The 26,621-nt window shown below is 40.8% G+C and overlaps 1 protein-coding gene across 1 annotated transcript in view; it reads right to left on the minus strand.

Annotated features, from left to right (window-relative positions):
• Positions 1-13,905: 13,905 nt before the first annotated feature.
• LOC140200982 (teneurin-2-like) overlaps positions 13,906-26,621 on the minus strand; it is an 80,808-nt gene continuing 68,092 nt past the window's right edge. Inside the window, exons 2-3 of the mRNA XM_072264620.1 lie at positions 24,286-24,555; positions 13,906-13,964 (exon numbers count right to left, since the gene is read on the minus strand). Coding sequence (XP_072120721.1) covers positions 13,906-13,964; positions 24,286-24,555 — 329 coding nt within the window. The remainder of the gene's footprint in view (positions 13,965-24,285; positions 24,556-26,621) is intronic.

Consider the following 26,621-nt stretch of genomic DNA (forward strand, 5'->3'; position numbering starts at 1 on the left):
AGCGTCGTAGGAAGTCATTCCTGCCTGTGGCCATCAAACTTTACAAATCCTCCCTTGGAGGGTCAGACACCCTGAGCCAATAGGCTGGTTCTGGACTTATTTCCTGGCATAATTTACTTTTTACTATTTAACTACTTATGGTTTATTACTATTTATTATTTATGGTGCAACTGTAACGAAAACCAATTTCCCCCGAGATCAATAAAGTATGACTATGACTATGACTATCAGAAAGGCCCTCTGAAGAATGAGTTGTTGACTAATGTCAGAAATCAAACTCCAGTAATTAGTTTACAACAGTGTCAAAGGAAACACCAGTAACGGGGGACCACATGAATCATTTGTTTAAGAGACTTAAGTATGTAAAACATCAGCTCTGGCTCAATTGTAGCGATCCTTCCTTGGACTCAGAAATTTGTGGGTTCAAGTTCGACAAAAAAAAATGAACACAGCATCCTGATACTCCAGTGCAGTACAAAGGAAATGCAATGTTTTCTTTAATTTTGTATTACATGAAAAGTGATGTTACAACAACAACCTTCCATTCAACAACAACAAGACTAAAAAGTTAGCGTGGATTTCAGGAAGGGAAGTCTGAAGAACACATATCAGTCTACCAGTCCTCATCAAGGGGTCAGGGGTCAGCAGTGGAAAGAATAAGCAGCTTCAAATTACTGGGTGTCAACACCTCAGTGGACTTATCCCGAGCTAAGCACATCTATGCAATCACGAAGAAGGCACACCAGCAGCTATACTTCATTAGGATATTGAGTAGATTTGGTATGTCACCAAACACTCTCACAAATTTCTACAGATATACAGTGCAAAGTATTCTGACTGATTGCATCAGCAACCGGTATGCAGGTTTCCAAGTAATCAAAAGAGGCTACAGAGGGCTGTAGACTCAACCAGCAACATCACGAGCACAACCCTTCGCACCATCAAAAGAAGGTGCCTCAGTAGGGCGGCATCTATCATTAACACCTCATGCCACCTGGGATGTGCCCCCTTCTCACTACTACCACTGGGAAGGAACTAAAGGGGCCTGAAGACCTACACTCAAAGTTTTAGGAACAGCTTCTTCCTCTCTACTATCAGATTTCTGAACGGCCTATGAATTCACGATTCACTATTCATCTTTAGCTCTATTTATTTATTTTTTAACTTAGTTTTTTTTTGTGTCTTCCACTCGGCTGCAGCCACAGAGCAACAAATTTCATGACATATGTCAGTGATAAATAAAGCTGATTCTGACTCTTCTTGATTCATCTGAGTTTCCTGACACTTTAATTTCTGAAAGTAATGTACTCTACTTGCATTTGAACAAATCAATCACAACTACTTTCAACATTCCTCTTGGGGACTTCAAAGATTGAATGCTGGCTTATTCCTGTAGTTTTTTACCCTTCAAGAATAGGCCAAGCTTCCAACTCCACAATTCTGGAGCAGGTAGAAAAGCTTGCCATTACTCCTAAAACATGTATGAGTTAAACACTGAAGTGTCTGCAGCCAGCAATGTCAAACGAATGTTTCTCTCAATCTATTAGATCACAAAACATAGGAACAGACATAGGCCCTTCAGCCCATCAAGACTGCTCCACCATTTTATCAAGACTTATTATCTCTCTCAACCCCATTCCCTACCTTTTCCATAACTTTTGAAGCCCTTACTAATCAAGAACGTATCAACCCTCACTTCATATATACTGCACCTAATGACTGGCCTATTCCACAGATTCACCACCCTCTGATTAAAGGTATTTTTCCTCATCTCTGTTCTGCAGGGCCGTTATTGTATTTTGGTGCCGTGCCTCCCGGACTCCCTCACTATAGAAAACATCATCTCCATGTTCACTCTGTCTAGGCCTTTCAATATTTGATAGGTTTCAATGAGATTTCCCCTCATTCTTCTAAACTCCTGTGAGTAGTGGCCCAGAGCCATCAATCACACTTTCTTCAGTGCATTAAGCCCTTCATTCCCAGGACCATTCTCATGAACTTCCTCTGGATCCTCTCCAATGCCAGCATCTCTTTTTCTTAGATAAGGGGCCCAAAACTGTTCCTGGAGTTCTCACCATCACAAGTAGTCTGCAGCTAGATGAGTCCACTCCACTTGACTTCAAAAGCCTTAAAAAACAGCCAAGTGCAAACCACCAGGTATGGAAGCGGACACATCCTGGCTATAATGGTTCAAACTTCTAAATCTGAATTGGCATATGCCAAATCATTCTCTTAGATCTATGATAATGCAAAATATTTTTTTCAATAGGCAGGATAATTCTAATCTAATCCAGCCAATTACCATCCAGTTAGCATTTACCCAATCATCAGTAAACAGATGAAAGGGGTCATCAAGCCAAACTAGCAACATACAAATTGTCGTAGGAACGGAACAGATCAGGCAGCATCTGTGGAGGGAAACAGGGAAACAGGCAGTTGAGAGGAGTTCTGTGAGACCCTTTCTCACTGCTCATCCCCTGCGATTTCCGCTGCTCTCCTGCACTTTGGCAATACTCTCATCTGTCGCCTGCCAACTCTCGCTCCACCCCTTCCTTTCACTTTTTTTATATAGCTATCTCCCCTCTGCCTTTCAGTCCAGGTGAAGGGTGTCAGCTTGAGACATCGACTCTCCATTCTTTTCAAAGATGCTACCTGACCCAATAAGTTCCTCCTGCATTTTGTATGTTGCTCCAGATTCCAGAATGTGCAGTCTCTTCTATCTCCAAAATTGCTATCATTTTCACCAATGCTCAGATCAGGTTTATCAGAATTAATCAGTTTCGGACTACATTGCAGCTTTGATTCAGGAACAGAAACAAGAAAATGCTAAAGGAAAGTTAGGAGCTGCAACATTCTATGTCAAAGAAGCAATCAACTGAACACAGCACCAAACAGCCGCTTCTAAAATAGTCAGCGGGAGTAGAGGCAAAGTGCTCCTTGGTGAGTGGAGAGAAATCATTTTTGCTCAGTTTTTCCTCTGGGCAATGCCCTTGGCCCAGTGTCTTCAGCTGCATTTTCAACAGCCTTCCTCCCATCACACTGTCAAGACGAGGGTCAGGCAGTGATGATTACACAGCATTCAGTTCCATTCATAACACTGCCACGCGTGCTAACTTACAGCAGAGTCTGGATAAAACAATGCCTGGACATACCACAAACTCTTACACCAAACAAGAACAAAAGAATGGTTATTTCGAGCAAAAGAAAATGCCTTCTTCCCCGTCACTGGCATCACAGATGACTTTCTCAGTATTAACATCATGATATCACCAGTCAGCTGGAGTCTAAATGGAACAGACATATACACAGAAAGATCATCCACTTTGCAAGATGATTTGTAGATACCCCCGTCCCTCAAGATCTTGCATGTTTGTGAAAAGAAGAATTTCAGGATGCATATTGTGTACATTTCTCTGACATTAGATATACCTATTGAACTATTGATATGGCTGTCCTGTTTAATCAGTAGCCTAAACAGTAATCCCATTCTCTTCCCCCCAACCCAGTGTTGATGCAGAGGGAATCAGCTGTGACATAATTGGAGGGGCAAAATGCATCTAGAAAGATTAAATTAGGAAATTAAACAATATTTATCATTTGTCTGGATGAATGTAACAGAAGGTGTTAACAATTTGAAAGATACGTTCAGGGCCTAGTACATAGATGCAATCACAAGTAAGGCATCTTTATTTTCTTTGAAGTTTAAGGAGGTTCAGCTTGTCACCAAATATTCTAACTAATCTCTACACAGGCATTGTTTAAAGTATCCTGACTGGTTGTGTCAAATTCTGGTACAGCAATCTGAATGCACAGGAGTGTAAGAGGCTGCAGAGAGGAATAGACTCAGCCCAAATGCAGACAAAATCCTCCCTAGCAACAGTAACCACAGGAGAGACTGCCTCAAAAAGGCGGCACCTATCATCAAAGATCTCTACAATCTAGGCCATGCCATCTTCTCACAGTTACCACTGGGCTTGATGTACAGAACCCTGAAATCCTACACCAGCAGGTTTAAGAACAGTTACTTCCCTTCAACAATTTTGGTTCTTGAACCAACCTACACAACCTTAATCACTATTTCAGCTTACCATTTTGACCACTTTTCACTATGACATAGACTGTTTATTCCCTTTCATAGATGCTGACCTGCTGAGTTCCTTCAGTATTTTGACTTGTCAATGGATTGTGAGGTATCATGTACCCATCCCCAAATTAACATTGCGCTGTTCCATCCTTCCATTTGAGTAAATTATGCCTACTACCTCCATTTATTTCAGACCACCCACTACCTAGGGAACCATCTAGTTCTCAAACACCAGTGTGAATTATTACTTAGCCCCTGGAGAAGGGGCATAAAGCTGACTCATAAAATAAGTCATTTCATCATGGAAAAATTATTTTAAAAATGAAGAGAAGAATTATTCCATTGCATTCCCCCAGGAAGCACTTGCCTGTACTTAATCATTGTCTCAAGTGAGAGGATAACTGTTCAATCACCTTTGTCAAGTTCAATCATTCCAATTTTCAAGAATCATGCGCTGAGCATTGAGATGTTCATGGGTTAAGATAAAAAATATCAGGTTCCTATCTTTGATGGTGTTTGATCCTTTTCATGCAGATTTTTCTGAAGCTAGATCAATGCTTCTCCTTAAATGACCTCTATCTAACTTTTGTTATGCAATTATAGACCTTTGCAAGAAATAACCTTCTTCAAATTTAGTCAAGAACTTATTTTTCTTCTCTATATTTTGTACTTGAAACTTGAGCTTTGACTTAACAGACACTGGTGAATTTAGAATTCTGAAGGCAATAGATTATCTGGTGATCTAATCGCTTCATTTCTGAGCACAGGAATAAATCTGGGTGTGAGTAATGTTATTCGACAATTTTATTCTCATTCCATTTGGACCCTGCTCAGCCTGATTAATTTACAATTAATGCATATAAGTTTTTCAGCGTATTAGTGATGTTGTGCAAGCAATGTTGAAATGAGAAAATATTACAAAATGACTTGTTCATAAATCTTTTATATCACCAGTGAGGCACAATGCTGCGAACTTGATTCTTTGTGCTGTGCGAGGCTTTGCTTGTTCAATTGATCTCTGTACACATGTGAATTTTCTGCTTCTGGGCATGCTCAGTTGCAGTGTGTCCAATTGTAGGTATGCTTTGGATAAAATGTTATTGCAAATGAATTTCCAAGCTGAAGTGTAATGTGGTTGGCATGCTAAGGTTGCGCAAGGGCAGCTGATTAAAATGTAAGTCCCGTCATGTATTACACTTCAACCATCAGGTAAGTGGTGCCTCAACAACAATCTCTCATTCAACGTCAGCAAAAACAAACAGTTGATTATTGACTACAGGTTGAAGAAACTGGCGGACCTTGAGCCAGTCCTCATTAGGGGATCAGAAGTGGAGAGTGTGAGTAACTTACAATATTTTCCATGGTGTTATCACATCAGAGGATCTGTCCTGGTACCAGCACATAAGTGACATTATGAAGAAAGCACAGCAGCATCTTTACTTTCTTAGAATCTATACAGATTTGGCACATCGTCTAAAATTTTGACAAAATTCTGTAGATGCACAGAGAAGAGTGTCCTGACTGGTTACATCATGACCTGGTGTGGAAACGTCAACGCCTGAGCATGGAAAACCTACAAAATGTGGTGGATTCAGCCCAATCTATGACAGGAAAAGCCCTCACACCACTAAGCACATCGACAAGGAGTTACTCCACAAGAAGGCAGTATCATCATCAATCACCCTCACCTCCCAGGCCAAGCTCTCTTCTTGCTGCTGCCATCAGGGAGGAGGTACAGGAGCCTTAGGTATCATACCATCAGGTTCAGGTACAGTTTTTACCCTTCAACCTCAGGTTCCTGAACCATCGCAGGTAAATTCACCCAGCTCAACTCTGAACTGATTCCACAAACTATGGGCTCATTTTCAAGGACTCTGAACTCAAGTTCTCAGCGTCAGTTAGTTTTTGATCCATCGATTAATAAATTTATTTAGTTATTATTAATTAGATTGTCTTCTTTTTCACATTGGTTGTTTGTCAGTCTTGTCCATGTGTAGTTTTTAAAATTCATTCTATTGTATTTCTCTGTTCTACCACGAATGCCTGCAAGAAAATGGATCCTTGGGTAGCATATCATGATTTATACCTACTTTGATAATTAATGTACTTTAAACTTTGCAGCACAAGCTTTTCTAATTGTTTCAATGTGACCATCAATAGAAAAGTGAAGATGAAACTATTGATCCATGCCACCTAATTGTATTATACATAATAGAATTAGATGAGATTAATGAAATTGGTATCAAGTAAAATTAATGTAAATGGGTGCTTGTTGGTTGGCATGGCCTGTCTCCATTCTACATGGAATTATGAATATTTCATGTGGAAATGAAATTGAAATTAACATGACACAAAAATGCCATGCATCAGTTGCTTAAAACACAAACTTAAAACTAATTTAATCAATCTTTATCCATAAGTGTGATGGTCTGAATATACATCCATTCTTCTAATCACTTCTCATTCCTTTTTCCATACTGGTCTCAAAGTAAATGATGTTGGAGTCATAGAGGACAGAAACAGGCTCTGCAAACACCATACTGAGTGTTAAGCGCCCAATTACAAATATATTACACAATTGTTAACTTCGATTCTTCTCATGTTCCCATCAACATCATGGTAACATAGCATTTTGTGCAACACTATTAGAGCTTGGGGCATCAGAGATTGGAGTTCAATTCGGCGTCCTCTGTGGCCAAGGTTGCATGTTCCTTCCCGTGTGCACATGGGTTTCATCCAGGTGCCCTAGTTTTCTCTCACAGTCCAAAGATATACTGGTTCGTAGGTTAATTGGTCTTGTAAATTGCCCTGTGATTAGTCTGCTGAGGCATCAGGGTGGGAGCAGTTGACTCCAAGAGGACCCACAAGCTTATCAGGAAGGCTGGTTCTGTTCTGGGGGTGGAACTGGATTCCCTGGTCCTGGTGTCTGAGAGGAGGATGCTAAAGAAGCTACAGAGAATTATGGACTATACCTCTCACCCCCTTCATGACATACTGCTGGACAAACAGGGGAGCACCTTCAGTAACAGACTGATTCCACTGAAGTGCACCACTGAACTCCACAGGAGATCCTCACTCCCTGTGGCTAAAAGACTCTACAACTCCTCCCCCTTAAGTATACGCTGGTGGTAGACCTGAGGAGAGCTAAGGTACCGGTGACCCCTGTTTCCATCCAGGGGGTCAGTGTGGACATGGTGGAGGATTACAAATACCTGGGGATAAGAATTGACAATAAACTGGACTGGTCAAAGAACACTGAGGCTGTCTACAAGAAGGGTCAGAGCCGTCTCTATTTCCTGAGGAGACTGAGGTCCTTTAACATCTGCCGGATGATGCTGACGATGTTCTACGAGTCTGTGGTGGCCAGTGCAATCATGTTTGCTGTTGTGTGCTGGGGCAGCAGGCTGAGGGTAGCAGACACCAACAGATGTTGTGGGGATGGAACTGGACTCTCTGATGGTGGTGTGTGAAAAGAGGATGCTGTCCAAGTTGCATGCCATCTTGGACAATGTCTCCCATCCACTACATAATGTACTGGGTGGGCACAGGAGTACCTTCAGCCAGAGACTCATTCCATCGAGATGCAACACAGAGCGTCATAGGAAGTCATTCCTGCCTGTGGCCATCAAACTTTACAACTCCTCCCTTGGAGGGTCAGATACCCTGAGCCAATAGGCTGGTCCTGGACTTATTTACTGGCATAATTTACAGATTTCTATTTAATTATTTATGGTTTTATTACTATTTAATTATTTATGGTGCAACTGTAACAAAAACCAATTTCCCCGGGGACCAATAAAGTATGACTATGACTATACAAGTATATGGTTTCATTGCTCATCTGTATTTTGCACTATTACTTTTTAATGCACATTTTGTATTTTTTTCATACTTCAATGCTTACATTTTGCATTTTAAAGTATGTAATTCTGACTGAGCAACCTTGCAACAATAATTTCCTTCAGGATAAATAAAGTTTTATCTTATCAGGCGAAGGTTAAATCAGTGGAATGCTGGGCAGCGCTGTTCTAAGGGCCAATTCCACACTGTATCATGCAAAGAAACTTAGCTCCGATCCTGCTGTTCACCATGACACAAGGGGCAACTTACAGTTTCCAGTTAACCTATCAACTTGCAAGCCTTTGGGATGTTAGAGAGACCTACACAATTGCAGGGAGAAGGTGGAAACTATATACAGTGTCAGAGGTCATGATTGCACTGGGGCCACTTGAAATGAGCTTACACCAGGTCTGGTTGTGATGCAGAGCATCTTTCTAATAATTTCCATTATCTTTCAAACCCAACACCCATCCAAGTAGAGATAAAGCAAAAAATGAAAAGGTATATGCTTCAAAATTCGGTCCAATTTCGTGAGGAGCTGTGAAGGAGAATCAGTGTTCTTGCAAATCCATCTAATTCTATATACTTAACATTTAATGCAATACAGTAGACCATGTTGAAGTGCAGCGATATTCAATAATGCATATCAGAGATCCATACATCATTTCTAGGATTTTCATACACTCTACAGTGGCCCTTGCAGTTCACAATCAACTCCTACAGCAGCAAGCTGACAGTGACTCTAATGAGACCTGCTGACTCCACCCCACCCTCAGATCAATGGCTAGAATTCCATTACTCATTGACGAGCATCCAGCAGAAAACAGCAAAGCATCCTGAACAACTCTGATTGAATGGTCCTCTTGCTTGACCCCCGGATTACACTTCTCTATCCAAGCTCTCATCTTCAGATTCCATTCCGGGTTCCTCTACCTGAGGCAGGCTGCTTCCACCCTGACTCTTAGAGAAAGTATCTTAACACATACAGTATTTTATGAATACACATCCACTAAAAGCATAAGAAGGATTCCAACATCTCATATGACGTCATGGACACTCCAAATACCAAAACTGGTCGGCATGGAGGAGAAGATGGCGACGCGACGCAGCGCGCAGCGGGCACTCCGGTGAATGATATCTGTTATCTGTCAAGTAGGGTGCTGCGCACAATCCTGATTTGATGGAGACAGACGTGAGAGCACGGAGGAACATCTGGAGAAACTTCTGAAATGCCTTCTTCACTGCCGCTGCTACTGTGTGATCTAGAATTTCCGGAGGAGAAGGCCCCGAGTCCTCGGCTTTGCTTGTTGCTCGGCGGCCGGGGCGGGGTCAAAGCGCTCAGCAGAGGATGGAGCTTGGTGCTCGGTGTCGGAGGGCTGGTTGGAGGCTCGAAGTTTTCGGATGGACTCAGAGTCGGCTGTGGTCGGGTGCTTCCAATGCATCGGCAGTTGTCGACGCCTGGAAGTTTATGGCAGGGAGAGTTTCTTCCTTTTGCTGCCTGCTATCGGGACTATCGGGAGTCGATCGGAACTTTAAGACTTTCTTTACTGTGCCCATGGTCTGCTCTTTATCAAATTATGGTATTGCTTCGCACTGCTATAACTATATGTTATAATTATGTGGTCTTGTCAGTGTCAGTATTTGGTTTGCCCTGTTTTTTTTGTGATATCACTCTGGAGGAACACTGTATCATTTCTTAATGCATGCATTTCTAAATGACAATAAACGAGGACTGTGTGTCCTCATAATCTAATCTAATCTAATTATAGAGACAAAATTCCATTCAATGAGTGAGAAAATATTAATTTCAGTCAAGCTCATCAATGAAGCATCTGACCCCAATGATCTTCCAGCAATAACTCAAACCTAACCTCTTGGCTCAGGCTTTAATCTTCAACTGTTCTATTCCACGTCCAGGCTATGACCTCTTCTACCCTCAGCTCTTATCTATGTGCCTCCTCTTATTGCCCTGATAAGGCATCTCTCCTCCCCAAACTCCTAGACTTTAATTTGTTCCTGCTCCACAATAGACAATCAGTGAGGCTCAGGTCATCCCTTCTGAATTTTGCAGCAGAAGTCATGTTACAACACAATGGCTGACTTGCAATGCAACAAACCTTTATCATGACACCTTAATAAAGCAAATCAATCTCAAGGCAAATGTGACGTTGCTGATTATGGGAGCTCCTGAGCACAAATAGGATACTTTTTCCCCCTCTTTTGCATCAATGATCAAAGAAATGTATTGATTGTAAAACACCATAAAAGGTATTATGTAAATACAAAGTCTGATAAATAAATTTTAAAATGTTACTCTATTTTGGTCACAATCAGAACTTCAAAAACTTGGAAACCCAACATAGAACTGCAGCAATCGTTTTCGAATTGCTTTGATTTTATAAACAAATGTTGTGCACAATTGTTTTTCTTTCAGACTAATAAGACCATAAAACACAGGAACATAATTAGGCCATTCAGCCCATCGGATCTGCTCTGTCATTTGATCACAGCTGATTTATAACCCCATTCTCCTGCTACTGAAGATTAATACTCCAATCTTTCCAGATAGCTGATAGTCATGCTTGAGCAAACTGCAAAACACAGAATTTAATTCTCTGCAAAATTGTGCCAACTGTTTCAAATATGAACTTGGTAATTTGTAAAGGGGCTAGTTATGCAAATAGATTAGCAAAGTAGTGCACAAACTTCCCAGACCTTCCTTGTCCCCATCTCAAATCAAAAAAAAACTCAAAGGCAGTCTTAAAGCAAACTTGCTGTAATCACTTTTGTGAAACAACCAGGAAAAAAGGATAAGAAAAATGCTGACTGCTGGTTACAAGTCATAAACATTGTACAACATCCATCAGTTTCCCATTAACTGCTCAGCAATCAAAGACTTATCTCATGTCTCAGGCAAGCTTGTCAACACAGAGCTCGCAAGGTTCTCGGGTCCAAATAAAACTACTTACTCAATGCTTAGAGCTTCGAACAAGCACCATCAATTTAGCACCAGTTTTTAAGGGCATGACACCCAATTGCTTATTTTGTCAAGCCAATATCTCCAGGAGTAAAATGTCTTTCTGAAAGTGTTGTACATCGCATTGATGAAGCACTGTATGAAAATACTACAGTGCAGGTAATTTGAACATTTATTTTACATCGTGTGAAGGCAATTTAGAATGAGCAACAATTAAATTGCATTGATTTTTCTTGTATGCTTCTTGATATTTACTGAAACCAATGTATGGGTGAAAACAACTCATAAATGTTGTAGACACACGTCGATGGAGCAAGAACATCATGAAAATATTTCCATATAACTGGTAGCTTCTTGAATTAAAGGAGTGAACGGCAAAACATAGAACTTATATTATCCTGCTGAAATGATGGTGTAAAGTTTGAGAATAAATGTAACAGGTAAGTAATCAGCCAAGGTTGTAAAGGCAAATATATAGCTGACTTTAAATATATAAAAAAATTTGGTTCATGAAGAAATTAAGATTGCACTCTCCAGAGCTGAACTTCCTTCCTATCGTATTCCCAACGTGCTGTTCAGAACTGTGCGGGCCTAGGAATTCATCCCTGATTGGCAATGCTAAATGCATAATGCAGCAGCAATGGTGCACTGCCTTTTGTGACTGTAATCAAAGTCACTGGAGAGAAACTGAAGCTACTTCACAAAAAGTAGCTGCTTCTGGAGATCCTCCCAGCAGAGTCTCACAAATTCAAAAGTTCAACACATTCTTATACTCCTAAGATCATGGCAACAGTAGGTGACTCAATACAGTTTCAATTGTTACAACAACATTGTTTACTTCAATACTTTGGTTTGACAATGCTTCCTTTGAATTGCATACCTATAATGGGAGACAAATACCTTTACTGGGTTTACTAATTGACGTGATAGCCAGGTCTGCAAGATTCCTTGAACTCGTTTACAATAGTGAATAAGGACTTTAACGCCTATTTGCCTGGATGCCAATTAACACAACTCCATTGTCTTAATGTTTGGCTGATGCATATACAACCATCTCATGGCCACTATTTTGAAAACCACATCTCCAAGTCTGTGCGTCAGCCTGCACTTTTAACTTTAGTTTACTGCTTACAATTTACATTATGAACTGAAGACTGGTTCACGTAACTCAGATCAGATTCAGAATCATGTTTAATTTCACCAGTGTACATTCTGAAACTGGTTGTTTTGTGGTAGCAGTACATTGCAATACATAGAAATAAAAACTGTAATTTACAATAATCTGTGTACATACATCTATTGATGCTTCTGGACACATCTTCAGTGATGTTCCTGGAATCATCGGGTGTTTCAGGTCTTTCAACATCATACAACTTCCTCCAGGTGACCCAGCCGGGGCTGATCAGACCCTAACTTGTGTCCGGATGGCTAGCTACTTATGACTCCATGGCTCCCCTCTTTTGAGCCACAGCCATCTTGAGGCCCTCTCTGCCGCATCGGTGGTACTGCGGATGGCTCTCCTCTTCCTCTCTCCCTCAATGCCCAAAATGCTGAAGGCTCTAACTAAGGAACGGGCTGTGAATCCCCTACAACCAACCTCCACTGGGAGACACCTCGCTCTCCATCCAGCCTGCTGACAGTTGCTGACCAGTCTTGTGTACTTGGAGAGCTTCCTTTCAAAGGCCTCTTCCAAGCTATCTTCCCATGGGACTGTCAGCTCCAGCAGCACCACTTGCTTAGTAGCTTAGTAGACTCAGACATATATAAGTATATATAACAAATAAATTAAATAACCAGTGCAAAAAGAGAGGAAAAATACTGAGGAAGTGTTCATGGGCTCATTGCCCATTCAGCTGGAGCTAAGATGGCACCAAATAGCTGCCTCTTCGAACTCAACTGCAGAAACAGCTTAAGTTCCTCTCTTCAATATTCCTTTTCAGGGTGGCTGGGGTTCTATCGAGGAGCCTGATCAGCAGACAAACTGTAGTTTTTCACAGCAGATGAGTACCCAATCTTGGAGCTCACTGTCCAACTGGCCTTTTTTCAACATTCTCCAGGTGTGGCATGGAATACTTTGGGGAGCAGCCCTGTTAGCAACCAATTCCAGGCCAGTGCTGCCAACCGAAGCTTCATGGGAGAAGGAATATCAAGATTTTGTGGCGACGGATGCTGCAGATGGTGGTCTGTGTTCCCTCCCTGCCCCCACCCCTGCTGGCTCTTGAGTCGACAAATCTCAAAATAAAAATGACGTGGCTGTAACATCGTAACATCGACTGTTTGTCAGTCTCCTCTTTTGCTGTGAAATGAGTGACAGTTCTCTGTCCCTTGTTAGTGAAAGACAGAGCTGGTGGCATAATGAACTGTCCGGTAAACAATAATTTTTGTCAACTGCAAGTCATGGTCTTCCTCTGGGGGTTTTGCTGTTGCTTGGGTGTTGAAGCTTACTGCTAAAATGGGTGGGGGGAGAGGGAGGTTCATGTTTTGTAGCTGCTTGTATGGGGGAGGGGAGAGGGGGCTTTGGGGTTCTAACATTTTTCTGTTGTTCATTCTTTTGGGGTTCTGTTTTTTGTGAATGTCTGTGAAGAGTAAGAATTTCAGGTTGCATACTGTATATATTCTCTGATAATAAATTGATCCATTTGAACCATTCAGAAATCTGATCGGGGAGTCGGAGAAGATGCTCCTGAAATGTTGAGTGTATGTCTTCAGGCTCCTGTATCTCCTGCTTGATAGCAACTACAGAATCCTTCAAAATTCATAGCTATTGAATTCATTTTCTATTAACTAAATAGGAATTCCTATTGGTATTCTCTCATAACCTTTGACATACTGTAACAATAAACGTGTTTGGTTATTGAATTTCTTACCTTTCAATTTTAATATATTTTAATAACTAATTAATAAATTAACAATTATTTATTCTTATTTAGTTATTATTTAATATTAATCAAACAACCCATAAAGTAATTTCACTGAAGCTAGACATGGAACATAGAAGTAACTTTTATGGCAGTTTTCGCTCTTGTGGATTACTTGTGCTGATGGCTTCATCAGTCACAGGCCCTAAAGAGCATCAACAAATATTGTGGTGTACTCTGGTACAGGTCAATGTTGATGAGATATAGAGCACATAAATGGTAGCAACAGGTTGTATTTCATGAAGATTTTGAGGAGGTTTGGGATGTCATCGAAGACTCTAGCAAATGTAACCAGGTGTACTATGGAGAGCATACTGATTGTTTGCATTACCATCTGCTGTGGAGGGTCCACTGTACATTTAAAAACATTGTACTGGTTGTAAAGTCAGCCAGCTTTATCCTCGGTACTAACCTCCTCACTATGGAGGATATCTTCAAAAAGCAATGCCTCAAAAACTTGGTATCCATCATCAATGACCATTACCACACACAGGACATGTTCCCTTCTCATTACTACTATCAGGGAGTCTGAAGATGCACACTTAATGCTTTGGGAGCAGCTTCTTCCCCTCTGCCAGATTTCTGAATGGACAATGAACCCATGAACACTACCTCTCTATTTTTGCTTCTCTTTTTAGATCATAGAACAGTACAGCACAAGAACAGGTCCTTCCACTCACAATGTTATGCTGAACCAGTTAAATTAGAAATCAAATGGCTAACTAATCTCTTCTGCCTGTACAATGCCCATCTCCTTCCATTCTTCTCACATTCATGTGTCTATCTAAACATCTCTTACAAGTCCCTAATGTTTCCGCCTCTGTCACCACCCCAGGCAGCACATTCCAGGCAGCCAGCACTCTCAGAATAAAAAAAAACTTGCCCCTCACATCTTCTTTGAACTTACGCCCTCTTACCTTAAATGCATGTCCTCTGGTATTAGACATTTCAACCCAGGAATTAAGATACTATCTGCCTACTCTGTCTATGCCTCTCATAATCATAAACCTCTATCAAATCTTCCCTCAGCCTCCACCGCTCCAGAGAAAATAATCCAGCTTTGTCCAACCTCTCCTTATACCAGATGCTCTGTAATCCAGGTAGCATCCCCGTAAATCTCTTCTGCATCCTCTCCAAACCCTTGACGTTCTTCCTACAATATTTTAGATGCAGCCTAAACAAAGTTTTTAAAGCTGAAGCATTACTTCCTGACTTTTGAACTCAAAGTATCAATTAATAAAGGCAAGCATGCCATATTCCCTCTTAACCATGTATAAAAGTGCAAGAAACAAAGCTGCATCTTTAACCTGGTCTAAATTACAATGGGTGAGATCTTTCTCTGGCAGTTTGGGCTTTTATTCATTGGCACAAGGAATTAAATAATTTTACAACATCAGGTTTCTTGAGGTTTACTGTGGAGGAATTTGTTGGGTATTTAATATTTCAGTAATATCTGAGTAATCTTCTATATATGCTGCTGATCAAGGATTCTTTGTTAGAATAATTCACTACAGGCTATATGTAAAAATAAGTGAATTGCATATGTCATGATGCTACCATATGAAAAGTGCGCACCTCGCTTAAAGTAAATATGAACTAAGATTTGAATCTCTTGGCTCCTTGTTTTTCTTCCAATCAGTTTAATGTTTTGAACTTACAAAACATAATAGATTTTAGCATGAGTGACCAAGGGGGCAAGACTAAATGTGGCAAAACTTAAAACAGAATAGGAAGAATTTAGCTGCACAAAGATGTTTGACCTTAAGATTCACTTCCATCATAAGTGGTATCAAGGTAGCCAGGAATTTCTTTATAGCTGTTGCCTTGTGGACGATTTACAAACATTGTATTAGAAACTCAATTAGCATTTATGAAATGTGGATTTCCTCTGTTCTTCTATCAACGTCAAGGGTAAGAATAGCCCTGAGGAAGAGCTTTGCAGCACACTTGGATGCTCGATGGTGAGGGCCAATGCTTTTTTTTGCTGGTGGTGGGAGGGAGGATTGTTGTTTGCTGCTACTTACATGCAGGAGGGAGGGCAAGAGTGGGGGGGGGGACTTTGGGGTTCTAATATTTAACTGCCATTCATTCTCTGAGGGGCACGCTTCTGTTTTCCTGGAAGGTTGGGAAGAAAAAGCAGTCTTTGGGGTACAAAAGCAGTCGGTGTCTTTGCTGTTGCTTTGCTGACGTTTGAGTGCTTGGTGGTGGGTATCAAAGCTTTTTTTTTGCCGGTGGGGGAAGGGGGTTTCCTGCTTGCTGCCGCTTACGTGCGTTAGGAAGGGGAGCTTGGGGGGGGACTTTGGGGTTCTAACATTATACTGTCACTCATTCTTTGGGGGCACTCCTTTGTTTGCGTGGATGGTTGTGAAGAAAAAGCATTTCAGGATGTATATCGTATACATTCCTCTGACATTAAATGTACCTTTGAAACGCTAAGTCTTGGTTAACATGGTGGATGAGTAAATTAATGAGAATATTAAAATTCAATAAACAAATTTCACGACAAGTCAGCGATAATAAACCTAATTCTGATTCTGAACAGTGACATGCAGATCTGAAAAAGCTACAATTGTTAGGACACTGTAGAGAAGTGCAAGTATTCACTGAAAGGTAAGGAAGTGTGCATAAATATCTCTAGCCAGTCTTGCCAGTGGTGTGTTGTGTTACTGTAGGACCAGTAGAAAACTGCTTGGGAATGCCTCTGTTACTCTGGGCCTGGTGATGACACAACACACATACCGATAGAGCTGAGCAGTGAAGTGCATTATTACTGACAGAGCTAGGTCGTGAAGCACAGATTGTCACTGATAGGGTTGAGCAACATTGCACACACTGGTGCTGACATGGCCAGATTGCAAGACAAGCTCTGTAGCAAGATATGGATACATACAGAGGGAAGGTGGCCTGCAGCCCATCTGCAAAAGATCTGTTGTTTTTAGTTTAACATTACTAATAAAACTTCTAAACAGAACTAAAATCTATGAGGCATAATATACAGTATATGTAACATACACTCAGTGGTCACTTTATTAGAAATAGGATTGGAACAAGGTGAGATCTTCTGCTACTCTAACCCATTCAAAGTTTGACGTATGTGCATTCAAAGACTGTTGTTATGCATGGTTATTTGGGTCACTGTCAACTTCCAGATAGCTTGAACCAGTCTGGCTATTCTCCTCTACCCTCTCTCATTAACAAAGCCAACAGAACACCATTCGCTGGATGTTTTTTTTTCTGCACCATTCTCTGAAAACCCTAGAGACTGTTCTGCGTGAAAATCCCAAGAGATCAGCAGTTTCTGAGATACTTAAATCACCTTATCTGGCACCAACAATCATTCCACAGTCAGAGTCACTTAGATCACATTTCATCCCCATTCTAATGTTTGGCTTGAGCAGTAACTGAATCTCTTGATTATTTCTGCATGCTTTTTATGGATTGAGTTGCTGCCATGTGATTGGCTGATTAGATATTTGCATGAACAAGCAGTTGTACCTAATAAAGTGGCCACTGAGAGGATACGTAACAGCATGTAAAATTAAGAACCCTGTTGCTAAGCAAGAAATGATTTTAAAAAGTGAAAGTAACACCATTGAGCCTCTGTAGAAGGTAATTCATCCAATTATAACTAAGTGACTTTCTTTTTTCATTATTTCTAATTTCTTTTGTGCATCACTTTTGACATGTCTGAAGCCACTTTCAATTGTCTAGCACAGTATTGGGTAACACTTCCACCAACTTCAACGTGGGATATGCTTGCTTCATCACTTTTTCATCCTACAAGGCTAACAAGACCTTTGAGACTGCAAGAAGTGAGATCCATCAGCAAAGCATGTCAGAATATGGGACAAGTTTACCAGTGTGAGTTGAGCATGGTGGGTTTCCAGCAATACTGCTCACACTCCCAGTAAAAGGCTTGCCTCTTCATCTCAGACAAGGACAGACATACATTTTTATATGCAGATACACAACTTTGTTAACACTGACCAACTCGCTGTCATAGTGACTCTTACAGGAAGACAGATGATCCAAATGCATTTCTCTTTCATAGAATCAGTTACCTCCAAAGTTAATAGGACCATTAGACCATAAGGCATTGGAGCATAAATAGGCCATTCAGCCCATCGAATCTGCTCTACCATTCGATCACACCCAATTTATTTTTATTCTCAACCCCATTCTCTTGCCTTTTCCTTTTAACCTTTTACACTTTTACTAATCCAGAATCTATCAACCTCCACTTTAATTATACCCAATGACTTCCCTCCACAGTGATCTGTGGCAATAAATTCCACAGATTCACCACCCATGGGGTAAAGAAATTCCTCGTCATCTCTGTTCTAAAGGCATATCCTTCCATTCTGAGGCTCTGGTTCTAGACTCCCTCACTATTGGAAACACCCATTCCATATCAACTCTTTTTCGTCCTTGCAATATTTTCTTTTATTAAATGCAATCGTGAACAATAGGCAGATCAGAAATGCTGATCAAGTCAACTAGTTCCCAAAGAGAACTCTGATCGGCCAGTCAGATGGTTAACTGCTGCTCGGCGATAGAAAACAAAAAAATCATATGTACAATTAAGAAACATTAAAAGATAGTAGAAATACTGGAGTCATGATGATCATGAAGAAGTCTGCTGGAGAGAGACATTTATACACATGCTGTCCTCTGTAATTCAAAGAGACTGAAGGATAAGGTTGCAGGGTGACAAAAACGTGACAGGAGCACTTGGAACTAAAAACTAATCCCTACTGGGAGAAAACAGCACCTGTTCTTTCTGGACTGTTCTCCAGCAGTTTGAGGACTAAGTCCAGCCGGAAAATAACTCACAAGTGCTCTTGGTAAATTTTGTTAAAATTCTCAATGAAGCAATCATTCCTCACAATGGGATTAATATAGTCCTTCACTTTCACATGGACTGAGATTGATATCCACACATTTGCACAGAAGTTGATTTGACCCCATAACTTAGCAGCGATGTACATACTCATTACATTCAACCAGAGATGACTACTTGACATGGATGCTGGGATTGTTTCTCTCAGTTACAAAACGGCAAAGGTGGCATAAGCTGCAAAGTGCAATTCATCAGAAGCCAACAGCACTGCGTAGATCTCCATTTAGTTGCTACTTTGGTGATCTTTTAGAAACACATCATAAAGCAGAGAAAGGCAGCACATCAGTGATGTGAATTAGCGGTGTTTACAGGAAAAGGTTCTGTTCTAACATAAGTGCTCAAGTGAAGCAATGGCAAATGCTAAAAATCTAAGGTACCAAAATAATGAATGTTAAAAATGCATAGAGAGCAACTATACAGGGGACAACTGATTTAATGTTCAAGATGATGACTCCTAATCCTGAAAAGTCAACAATGTTAAGTCTGTTTTCACTTGATAGATGTTATTGGTAGGGTTATAACAGTATAAAAGATAATCTCAGTCGATCCAAAAATGTACTGTGTAATATAGCAGAAGTTAAATTTTAAATGAGAGATGACAATACAAAGCTAAGTCAATCAAAACATGTCAACAATTGTATGTACTACTACCCAGGTTTACCCTTAATCTTGAGATTTAAAAATAATTTTCCTAAGTAATTTATAAACCATTCCAAAATCATGCTAGATTATAGTGGGTTGAAATTGTTTTTACTGGTGACAGGTTCAGTAGCCAATGGACACAAGATAGGAGAATTAATTTTACACAACAATTTGTAATGATTTAGGATGCATTGCCTGAAAAAACAATGGAAGCAAATTCCATTACTATTTAAAAGTGAATTGGAAATATACTGAGAAAAAAAATGCTGTAACGAATTCTGACAGAGCAGCACTAATTGGTACCTGTTCTACAGAGTCAGTTTGGCACCCTAAAATCAAATATTTCCTCTTTGCTGAATGACGCTATGAAATAAAAATAAGCCATAATTTACACTGAAAGAAAAAATATTTTGAAACTTGCTTATGTAGTTAAATACAGAAACATAGAAAACCTACAGCACAATAAACGCCCTTTGGCCCATGATGCTGTGCTGAACATGTGCTCACTTTAGAAATTACCAATAGCCATCTATTTTTCTAAGCTCCATGTACCTTTCCAGGAGGGTCTTAAAAGACCCTATCATAACCGCCTCCAGCATTGTCGCAGGCAGCTCATGCCACACACTCAGCACCCTCTGCGTAAAAAAACTTACCCCTGACATCTCCTCTGCACTTACTTCCAAGCACCTTAAAACTGTGCCCTCTCGTGTTAGCTCTTGCAGCCATGGGAAAAAGCCTCTGACTATCCACACGACCAATGCCTCTCATCGTCTTATACACTTCTATCAGATCACCTCTCATCCTCCGTTGCTCCAAGAAGAAATGGTCAAGTTCACTTAACCTATTCTCATAGGCCATGCTCCGCAATCCAGGCAACATCCTTCTAAATCTCCTCTGCACTCTTTCTATAGTTTCCAGATCCTTCCTGTAGTGAGGTGGCCAGAACTGAGCACTGTACTCTAGGTGGGGTCTGACCAGCATCCATAAAGCTGTAACATTAACTCTTGGCTCTTAAACTCAATCCCACGGTTGATGAAGGCCAATGCACCATATGCCTTCTTAACCACAGAGTCAACCTGCGCAGCAGCTTTGAGTGTTCTATAGATTCAGACCCCAGGATCCCTCTGATCCTCCACAGTACCAAGAGTCTTACCATTAATACTGTATTCTGCCATCATACTTGACCTATCAAAATGAACCACCTCACACTTATCTGAGTTGAACTCCATCTGCCACTTCTCAGCACAGTTTTGCACCCTATCGATGTCCTGCTATAACCTCTGACAGTCCTCCACAATATCCACAACACCCCCAACCTTTGTGTCATCAGCAAATATACTAACCCATCCCTCTACTTCCTCATCTAGGTCATTTATAAAAATCACAAAGAGAAGGGGTCCCAGAACAGATCCCTAAGGGACACCACTGGTCACTGATATCTATGCAGAATATGACCCATCTACAACTACTCCTTGCCTTCTGTGGGCAAGCCAATTCTGGATCCGCAAAGCAAGGTCCCCTTGGATCACATGCCTCCTTACTTTCTCAATAAGCTTAGCACAGGGTACCTTATCAGATGCCTTGCTGAAATCCATATACACTACATTTACTGCTCTTCCTTCATCAATGTGTTTAGTCACATCCTCAAAAAATTCGATCAGGCTCGTCAGACAAACCCATGCTGACTATTCTTAATCATATTATGCCTCTCCAAATGTTCATAAATCTTGCCTCTCAGGATCTTCTCCATCAACTTACCACCCACTGAAGTAAGACTCACAGGTCTATAATTTCCTGGACTATATCTACTCCCTTTCTTGAATAAGGGAACAACATCTGCAGTCCTCCAGTCCCCCAGAACCTCTCCTGTCCACATTGGTGATCAGCAATCTCCTCCCTTGCCTCCCACAGTAGCCTGGGGTATATCTCATCCAGTCCTGCTGACTTACCCAACTTGATGCTTTCCAAAAGCTCTGGCACATCCTCTTTTCAGTGCGCTGTAAGTCATCCCTACAATCGTCAAGGTCCTTTTCTGTAGTGAATTCTGAAGCAAATTATTCATTAAGTACCTTTGCTATCTCCTCTGGTTTCATTCACACTTTTCCACTGTCACACTTGATTGGTCCTATTCTCTCATGTTTTATCCTCTTGCTCTTCAGATACTTGTACAATGCCTTGGGGTTTTCTTATTCCTGCTCACCAAGGCCTTCTCATGGCCCCTTCTGGCTCTCCTAATTTCATTCTTAAGCTCCTTCCTGCTTGCCTGATAATTTTCTAGATCTCTATCAGTACCTAGTATTTTGAACCTTTTGTAAGCTTTTCTTTTCTTCTTGACTAGATTTTCAACAGCCCTTGTCCACCATGGTTCCTGTACTTTACCATAATTTCTCTGTCTCATTGGAACGTACCTATGCAGAATGTCACGCAAATATCCCATGAACATTTGCCACATTTCCGCCGTACGTTTCCCTAAGAACATCTGTTTCCAATTTATGATTCCAAGTTCCTGCCTGATAGTTTCATATTTCCCCTTACTCCAATTAAACACTTTCCCAATTTGTCTGTTCCTATCCCTCTCCAGTGCTATGGTAAAGGAGATAGAATTATGATCACTGTCTCCAAAATGCTCTCCCACTGAGAGTCCTGACACCTGACCAGGTTCATTTCACAATACCGGATCAAGTACAGCCTTTCCTCTTGTAGGCTTATCTACATATTGTGTCAGGAAACCTTTTTGAACATACCTCACAAACTCTACCTCATCTAAACCCCTTGTTCTAGGAAGATGCCAATCAATACTGGGGAAATTAAAATCTCCCACCATGACAACCCTGGTATTGTTACACCTTTCCAGAATCTGTCTCCCTATCTGCTTCTCGATGTCCCTGTTACTATTGAGTGGTCTATAAAAAACACCCAGTAGAGTTATTGACCCCTTCCTGTTCCTAACTTCCATCCACAGAGACTTAGTAAACAACCCCTCCATGACTTCCTCCTTTTCTGCAGCCGTGACACTATCTCTGATCAGTAGTGCCATGCCCCCACCTCTTTTGCCTCCGTCCCTGTCCTTTCTGAAACATCTAAAGCCTGGCACTCTAAGTAACCATTCCTGCTCTTGAGCCATCCAAGTCTCTGTAATGGCCACAACATCATAGCTCCAAGTACTGATACACGCTCTAAGCTCATTCGCTCTAGTACTGGAGGTAGTAGTTGGTCTTGAGTGTTCTTGGTGACTGTAATCTGCATTTGGTTATGAGGAAGCCAACTGGGTTAAAATAATAAGATGCTCTTATAACAAAACAATAATGTGTTTACAAAGGAAATTTGATTAGTGCAAACCGAATCTTTCACAATTTATATCATCTCTGGTCTGCTCTATGAGAAAGGTTTGTGGGCCAGATTGACACACACGAGAAGAAATCCAGCCCCCAACACATCCTGGCCAGGTGTGGTGCAGCCACATTTATCATTGGCCTAAACTTGAAAGAGAGAATAAAAAAAACTATATTTTAATTCTCTAATTTTCTGAAGCAACTATCAAGGTCTAGAAGATCATGTTGCGTGCAATGCTATTACAGTTTGGAGTGTCCGAGTTTGGAGTTCAATTCCGACATTACTGTTGCCTGTACATCTTCCCTAAGGGTTTTCCCCAGGTGCATCTGTTTCCTCCCAACGTCCAAAGATGCACCAGTTAGTGGGTTAATTGGTCACCGTAAGCTGTACTGTGATTGAACAAGGCTTAAATCGGAGGCTCTCAATAAATCAACAATCATTGCTTATATCCTTTTCAGTAAACTCACACTTAACCTGTTCAACTGTAAATATCTGCTTTCACATAGGAACTCATTACATTTTTATTCAAATAATTGTAATATGTTCAGTTTGTGGAAAGTCTTTGTCCTAAAGATGATAAACCTCTGGAAAAGAAATACTTGTAGCACTTAAGCATTTTCTGTGCATGTTAAGTCAGCCACCAATTCATCTCCATCTCTAATCACCTTGCTAACCAGATCTCGTTTAATTGATTTATCCACTTAAAACCTTCTATCATGTCCTTACTAAGTCAAATTAAACAGCACCAACATTTGCATCTTTGTTCTTAGGCTAGGCATCATTCCTCAATAATTTTTCCATTGACTCTATCAGGACAAAAAAAAATGGTATCAATGGAGTCTCCAGAGTGTAAACAAAAACATATGCACAAGGATATGGCCAAAAGTTGCAAGACAACTGAGCATTAATCAAATCCAACTTCAATAATTGTCTTGTTCAGCAGGCAGTACACAAGATGACCATATGCTAAATATGCTAAATAAATGGACAAGTTGAAATAGGAAACATACAGGTAAACTATAACTTTATTCCCATTTGGCAAAAAAAAAGATCATAAGATAAGCAGGCCAATATGTGAACATCTCATGCTGGTCTACCCCCATCATGAATAGACGTGTAAAGTACTAATCTCAGTTTATTGCAATTCAGTCTTTTACGGTGCAGAATTGTTAAATTACTCATTAATTATTTTATGCTTTGCTAGGAGGTACAGAGGTAGATTCTCTTCACACTGGATATGTTTTAGATATACTCGGACAAAATTAAATATCAGTAGTATATACTGTTGCATCCTTAAAGCAGGAATACCCCTATTTTTTCAAATGTTTCAAATTTTAAGCTACGAAACATGATATTGGTTCATGTCAGTATCATGATTTCTCATCTCTGACAGTTCACTGTGTCCCTTTAACACTCAACTCTGATTTTGTTTTGAAATTTAACTATGAAACAAGGATGATTCTCCCACAATATCAGGAACAATGTTATATTTTATAAAGTTATCTTGTTTAGTGTACCATTTGGGTGGAAACAGTTGACGCCACAATGCATAGTGATCTTCCACTTCCCAGACACCGGCTTTCTAACATACCTGTCTCCTCATCAGATTCCTTCTCGTTCTCTGAATCGGTCAGTGTGAGGGCTGAATTCTCTCGACTGGACAGCCCTGAGCCGCGTCTGGATCTCACGCCCCTCCCCCATAACCTGATGGCACGCTCTGGAGAAATGGCTCCTTCGGTGTCAGACTCTGCGTCGCTCAGGGAATATCCACGGTGCAGGAGCCCCATATCTGGACAATAACCTGTGCCACGGTGAGGCGAGGGCTCACAGATTCCCAGTTCAGTGAGGGTGAAATTGGCTCCTGCACATAAACACAAGAAGGATACACATGATGCACTTCCTGCTTACAGAGACAGTGCAATCATACTCAAGAGCATTGGGAAGTACACCGAGCTACAGCAAGGAATTCATCCATTTCCAACCTGATCCTTCAGCAAGTTAGGCAGCAGCAGTAAAAATAATGTGAAAACTGAACATGAAATTAAGACAATAAAGATGCCATTTTGTCACAAATTATTGAAATTTGATCCATCCATCTCATGGTTACACTAAAACTATATACCCCATATTCCCTGTAAAATATACAGTCATCATCATCAATATATGCTGTGTTGTATGACGTAGGCAATTATTGTCTCTTGACAATGATTGCTCCTGGCAAATTTTTCTACAGACCTAGTTTGCCATTGCCTTCTTCTGGACAGTGTCTTTACAAGATGGATGATCCCAGCCATTATGAATTCTCTTCAGAGATTGTCTGCCGGGCATCAGTGGCTGCTGAACCAGGACTTGTAATGTGCACCAGCTGCTATGTGATCATCCAACACCTGATCCCATGGCTTCACGTAACCCTGATTGTGCAGGGTTGGAGGCTAAGCAGGAGCTACACCTTGCCCAAGGGTGCCTTACAGGCTAGCAGAGGGAAGGAGGGCCTTACACCTCCTTTGGTAGTGACCTATCTCAACCCCAGCACCCAAAAGTATACAGTAACTATCGCTATCTACAGTGCTTGACTATCTATATGTCTCAGTGAGGTTCTGTGATATTTCTCACGTGCTCTGAAACATATGGCATAGCCATGATGCAATTCCAAGAGAGGCCTTTGAGCAACACACACAAAACGCTGGAGGAACTCAGCAGGTCGGGCAGCATTCATTAATAGGATCAAAGAGCAGATGTTTTGGGCCGAGACCCTACATCAGGATGAGTCTTTCAGAGCCTGTTTTAGACAATAGAGAGATAGTTCATGGCATTATTTTATTGCTTATTCACATCGCAATATACTGGATAAATTGGCTGCAATTTTCATGTAACTTCCATCTTGTGTACACTTTAAATATGGTGTGGGAATGGAAGCAAGATCAACAGTGAAATGTCTTATTGTCTAGTGTGTTCTTAATCATTGGTTTTGTGCTCACTGGCAACTTGGCTCAGACACTTTGCATTGGAGGCTGGTAAGGCTCGAACATCTACGATCAAAGTTTAAAATAAATAAATATTCCTAGCTCGTGGCCTAAATGAACTGTCCGTGCAGGACAGAGGACCATCATTTGCAATAATTATTAAAGAGTTTGTCACAAACTCTGTTGGAAAGCTGGATGAAGCTGTTGAAACATATTTAAGTGCAATCACTTCAAGGAATTTTGTTTGAAGGATGTGAGCATTTATGCTTACATTTTTACGAGATTCACTCAACATTGATTGCTGTGAAAAGTCTTGCTTCTTTCCACTGTCAATGGAAAGTTGATGGTTAGCATGAATTCAATGGGCTGAAGAGCCTGCTTCCATATCATATTTCTCTAAGCCACTGTGAATTCTAATGCCTATGCTTCTGCTATAAGCTGCTGGAGTTGAGGTATATTTTTGGGGAACATATTTTACATTGTCAGTTCAACAACGGAGCTTTAAGGAAACGCCAAGACAAACATTGATTAATCCCGAACTAACTCAGATGGTTGACCATTTTTCTATAAGCAACAAAATTACAGTGCTTTCTGAAGCTTTGGAAACCCTAAATATTCTGAAACAACAGGAATTCTGCAGATGCTGGAAATTCAAGCAACAGACATCGAAGTTGCTGGTGAACGCAGCAGGCCAGGCAGCATCTCTAGGAAGAGGTACAGTTGACGTTTCAGGCCGAGACCCTTCGTCAGGACTAACTAAAAATATTCTGAAAAACTAAAAATATTCTGAATATTTGTTTTGCAGACTGTTTCCCAATCTGAGTTGGAACTTGCATTTGGTTAACATGAAATGCTCATGGTATTATTGCATCCTGTGTTGGTTGAACAGGACCTATAGCCTTTTAGACCAGATACCAAATGTGAGTCTGTCAACGCACAAATACCTTGCAAGGTGGCACCACAT

The sequence above is a fragment of the Mobula birostris genome, chromosome 7, assembly GCF_030028105.1.
Source record: "Mobula birostris isolate sMobBir1 chromosome 7, sMobBir1.hap1, whole genome shotgun sequence".
Taxonomy (NCBI): Eukaryota; Metazoa; Chordata; class Chondrichthyes; order Myliobatiformes; family Myliobatidae; genus Mobula; species Mobula birostris.